Consider the following 5224-nt stretch of genomic DNA (forward strand, 5'->3'; position numbering starts at 1 on the left):
GGTTCAGTGCCCGACCGAACCACGGCTGAAGTGCCCTTGAGCAAGGCACCTAACCCCCACATTGCTCCCCGGGCGCCGCTCAGCAGGCAGCCCACTGCTACGGACTAGTGTGTGTACTTCAATGTGATTCACTAGTCCAAATGGGATAAATGCAGAGAAAGAATTTCCCCTACCTAGGGGACCAAAATTGGCTCCAATCCAAATTGGCTCCAATTGGCTCCAATTGGCTTCATGGCTTCATATACGGGCAGGATAGTTTTTTTTGTGGTCTAGACACAGTTGTGTGTGTGTGTGTGTATGTGTGTGTGTGTGTGTGTGCCTGTACATTTGTAGCTTACCTTGATGTCTTCTGCCTCAACAGGTTGAAGCAGAGAGTGGAGAACCAGCCAATCACACACCTCTTTCCATTGCTGGAATCTCACCTACTGCAGCACTGACCAATCAGGGAGCTGGACTGAAAGGTTTGCTTTTAACCCTTTCTGTTGTGTATTTGGCAGAAAGCAGGTTTAGTTACATCCATAGGTTGTTAACTCAGACCAAGTGGTAAATCTAGGAAGCTTACTCTGACTTAAAGGTGCACTGTGTCGGATTGTGGCATTGCAGGTATTGCAACTGTGCTGCTCACAGAAACGGTCTGCATATTGCCAAATTTGCTCTTTTTATTCATATTTGCAAAGTAATAAAGTATTATTTGCTAGTATATGACCAAAGTACAGTAAGTAGGCCTACTTTTGTAGCTAAAAATGTCTATTTCTGGAAATGCAATGTAATGTAATGTAATAATCTAATGTAATTGTACAAGTATCTGTGAGGGGAGAAGCTTCTAGACTAGGGGCGGGGCTTAGTTGCCATTGGGGTGCATTAATCCATGTTATTTTTTAATACTAAGAGGGGCTTTGGCAGGCTTATGATGAGGTCAAGGGGGCGATGGGAGGCTAATGATGAGGTCAAGTGGGCGTTTGTTCCAAAAAGTCTGAGAACCACTGTTCTAGACCGTCTGTGTTTGAAAGTCATCTTACGCCAGCTCAGCTCACGGCATCAGTGCCCATGACAGTCAATAAAAAGCACTCAGACACATCCCCTGGCACACACACATGCATGTGAGCCCCTGCGTACGCACACACAAACACACACACGCACACACGCACACACGCACACACACACACACACACACACACACACACACACACACACACACACACACACACACACACACACACACACACACACACACACACACACACACACACACACACACACATTCTGCCTGCAATACACTGTAATGTGTGTGTGTGTGTGTGTGTGTGTGTGTGTGTGTGTGTGTGTGTGTGTGTGTGTGTGTGTGTGTGTGTGTGTGTGTGTGTGTGTGTGTGTGTGTGTGTGTGTGTGTGTGTGTGTGTGTGTGTATGTGTGTATATGTGTGTGTATGTGTGTGTATGTTCATCCCTGGTGTCTCTTGTCAGTTTGTCAAGGCTTGTCTGTCTGTGTTGTGCCCTGACAGGAAATGATGTGATGCTGCTTCCTGCTGGGCTAGGGCCTCCAGTGCGAGGGCCGCTGGTACTGAAGGTGGAGACGGTAGAGGGAGAGCTACCGATGGCACACGCACACTCACACTTACACTCACACTCACACTCACACTCACACTCACACTCATCCTGTGAGTTCAGGACCGAAGAGGATAGTGACGACAGAGACGACAGAACACCAGGGGATCTGACCAGCAGGGACAGGTAACACGCGCACGCACACACACACATACATGCACGCACACACACACACAAGCACAGGGTAATTTGCATGCATGCAGCCACACACACACATAATACATACACACACACACACACACACACACACACACACACACACACACACACACACACACACACACACACACACACACACACACACACACACACACACACACACACACACACACACACACACACACTCACACACAAGAATTTGCATGCACGCAGCCAAACACACACACAGGCAGTTATAGCCTCTTTGGTGCCGTAGGCGAGCACCTACTTTACGAACCCTCTGTGGCCAATTAATGACTATGAGTGTACTGCATATATACATCGACCAAAAATACAGTTTGTGATAAAACCAAACTGTGTGTCCTTGCCCGTGTCCTCCTACAGCAGTGTCCACGAGGGGGAGGAGGATCTGACCGCGGAACAGAAGGCGGAACGTGAGCGCGAGCGGCGGCTGGCCAATAACGCGCGAGAGCGCCTGCGCGTGCGTGACATCAACGAGGCCTTCAAGGAGCTGGGCCGCATGACTCAGCTTCACCTGCAGAGCGAGAAGCCGCAGACCAAACTGCTGGTGCTGCACCAGGCCGTCGCAGTCATACTCAGCCTCGAGCAACAAGTCAGAGGTATGTGTGTGTGTGTCTGTGTGTGTGTCTGTCTGTGTGTGTGTGTGTGTGTGTGTGTGTGTGTGTGTGTGTGTGTGTGTGTGTGTGTGTGTGTGTGTGTGTGTGTGTGTGTGTGTGTGTGTGTGTCTGTGTGTGTGTCTGTGTGTGTGTGTGTGTGTGTGTGTGTGTGTGTGTGTGTGTGTGTGTGTGTGTGTGTGTCTGTGTGTGTGTGTGCGTGTGTGTGAAAACATAGACTAACCATCAGAGTTAGGGGTGTGCAAAAAATCGTCAAGTCAAGGCATCACGGTACTTATTTTCACAATATACTGCATCGATTCACGACAATCGATCATTTAATGATAATAAAATTCTATTCACTTGTTCATTTTCTTCAGTCTTTCAGTCAGAGTTTCTTCTACATTCTACACAGCAACTGACAAATAAGCTGCAGTTTTACACATTTACTCAAGGAAATATTGCAATGCATCGCAGTAGTACATGAATCGCAATGCGTTGTGATAGAATTCCCATTGTGGCATTGCTGTATGTATCGTGATGCTTATTGAATCATGAACCCTTTGCCAATACCCACCTCTGATCAGAGGAATGTGCGTGCTCCTGTATGTCCATGTATTACCAAGTTCAAGTTCAAGTTTATTTAGCCATATGAACGGTATAAAATACAGTTGTTAGGAATGTTTTTTGGTGTGCTCACACAAACAACAATACAACTTAAGACAGAACAAACTGGGAGGGGGTATGAAAGAAAAAAAGGGGATACATAGATAAATAAACCCCAAAGCTACAGGTCCACTCACTGGGTATGTGACCCTTTGTTGTGTTTTCTCCTCAGAGCGTAATCTCAACCCAAAGACGGCAGGTCTGCGAAAGCGATCGCGAGAGGAAGACAGAGTGACTCCACCGTCGCCGGAATCGTCTTTCGACCCCCAGTCTGTGCTCGCTGCCCTGCATCCCGCCATGTCCGAGTCCCTCGCCACTCCGAACTGTACCCTCTGAGCCAGACGCAGGTATGGCATCATGCGACAGACATAACAGCATGTTGGACCTCTATACATAATACTGTACAATAATATGTCCCAGGCTCTGCACTGTTTCTAAATGTGCTTTATAAATAAAATGTACTTACTTACTTACTCTAATCATGGGTACTAACCTGCACTACAGCTCATAGGTCCTCCACTATTCTTCTGCTTTCTATCTGTTCAGCATGTTGGAGCTCTGTACATAATACAATAATATGTCCCACTATATAGACCAGCGAAAGCATTTGAACAAGAGTGGTGGCATAATTTCATTATCTTTTAAATATTTGTTGCCTTTATTTTTGACAGGACAGTGGAGGAGAGATAGAAAATGAGTGGGGAGAGAGATACGGGGAAGGATCGGCAAATGACCCGAGCCGGAATCAAACCCGAGTTGCCAGCGCAGTAGAACCCAGTGCCCTACCATTAGGCCACGCCACGGCCATAACTGCATTATTGCAGGAGAGCGTCACTGTTGGACAACCCCACACACAAAGCATTCATATGTTGTGCAATTTAAGTCAAGTCAAGTCGGCTTTATTGTCAATTTCTTTACATGAACTGGTCATAGAAAGAATTTGAAATGACGTTTCTTACTTTCCCATGCAGACATAGACTGACTTTAGGTGTGGACATAGACAATTAGACATCGACAATTGACATAGACAGAATACATTACACCTAGAGTACCTATACAATACCCATACAGACATATAAAGTGCAAGACTGGGCAACAGCAGACATACATAGAAATTATTATTATTATATTTATTCTGAAAATGTATACGTTTTCGTAATGTCACCTGGACCAGGCCCCCACCATTGTTTCCCAACCCCCCCCCCAATTGCTTCCGCGATCCTTTCACTGCACTGCACAATAATGTGGCTGGATCTCAAATGGTGCACTTGTGCACTTCAGTGTTCATGTGTCAGCACAAGTGCACCATCTGAGACACAGTACGTGTCATCCATTTCTACTGATGGCTGTGTGGCTAAGACTGTTATAATATTTTGTCAGCAGAGGGCGTAGTCCACCAGCAATGAAGAAAGCAGACCAGCACGGACTGACAGCAGTGGTCTAGATTCAAGATTCAAGATTCAAGATTCAAGATTCTTTTAATGGTCCCGAAGGAAATTTGTCTTGGACATGTCTACAAACATGACGGGGACACGGACACTGGAATCAAACCCAAAGAATGGCAAAATCGTCTGAAGCAGACTGAAGACCAAAATCGTCCCTACGTAACCCTATAAAAGGACATTTTATCAGTTTGTTCTGAAGACTCTGGCGATACTAATGGCAAAGACAAATAACTGTTTTTTTTAATCGCAGTTCTTTTTTTTTGCTGCCGTCACTTTGAATCTTGTAGCTTTTGTTGTGCATTGTGTTCCTCTAGCCATCTCTTGCTGTAGGGCAGACTAAATGAAAGCAGACCAAAATACACTCTGAGGGAAACAACTGTGCGTGTCCTTGTGACAATCCGACAATCATGAAGAACTGTGTGTGTGTGTGTGTGTGTGTGTGTGTGTGTGTGTGTGTGTGTGTGTGTGTGTGTGTGTGTGTGTGTGTGTGTGTGTGTGTGTGTGTGTGTGTGTGTGTGTGTGTGTGTGTGTGTCTGTCTGTCTGCGTGTAATTTTAGTGTTTACCAGTAGCCTTCGGATCACTGCACATTGTGTTAAACAATTTTAGAATTTATTATCTCCAGATCAGGCAGGTTGTCTTGAAAATCACTGCAGGATCTTCTTGTCAATTGGCAGTTAAATTGTTTTGAGGTTAATCATTCTCATACACAAGACCACAAAGCAGTTTATCAGTGTT

General features: G+C 45.7%; 1 protein-coding gene across 1 annotated transcript in view; it reads left to right on the forward strand.

Moving 5' to 3' along the window:
* Window positions 1-4950, forward strand: part of LOC134446651 (transcription factor 12-like) — a 15198-nt gene extending 10248 nt beyond the window's left edge. The window contains exons 9-13 of the mRNA XM_063195959.1: window positions 362-461; window positions 1502-1730; window positions 2148-2383; window positions 3216-3390; window positions 4427-4950. Of these exons, the coding sequence (XP_063052029.1) occupies window positions 362-461; window positions 1502-1730; window positions 2148-2383; window positions 3216-3379 (729 nt within the window). The 3' untranslated portion in view covers window positions 3380-3390; window positions 4427-4950. The remainder of the gene's footprint in view (window positions 1-361; window positions 462-1501; window positions 1731-2147; window positions 2384-3215; window positions 3391-4426) is intronic.
* Window positions 4951-5224: the final 274 nt, after the last annotated feature.

Source organism: Engraulis encrasicolus, chromosome 4 (assembly GCF_034702125.1).
Source record: "Engraulis encrasicolus isolate BLACKSEA-1 chromosome 4, IST_EnEncr_1.0, whole genome shotgun sequence".
Classification (NCBI taxonomy): Eukaryota; Metazoa; Chordata; class Actinopteri; order Clupeiformes; family Engraulidae; genus Engraulis; species Engraulis encrasicolus.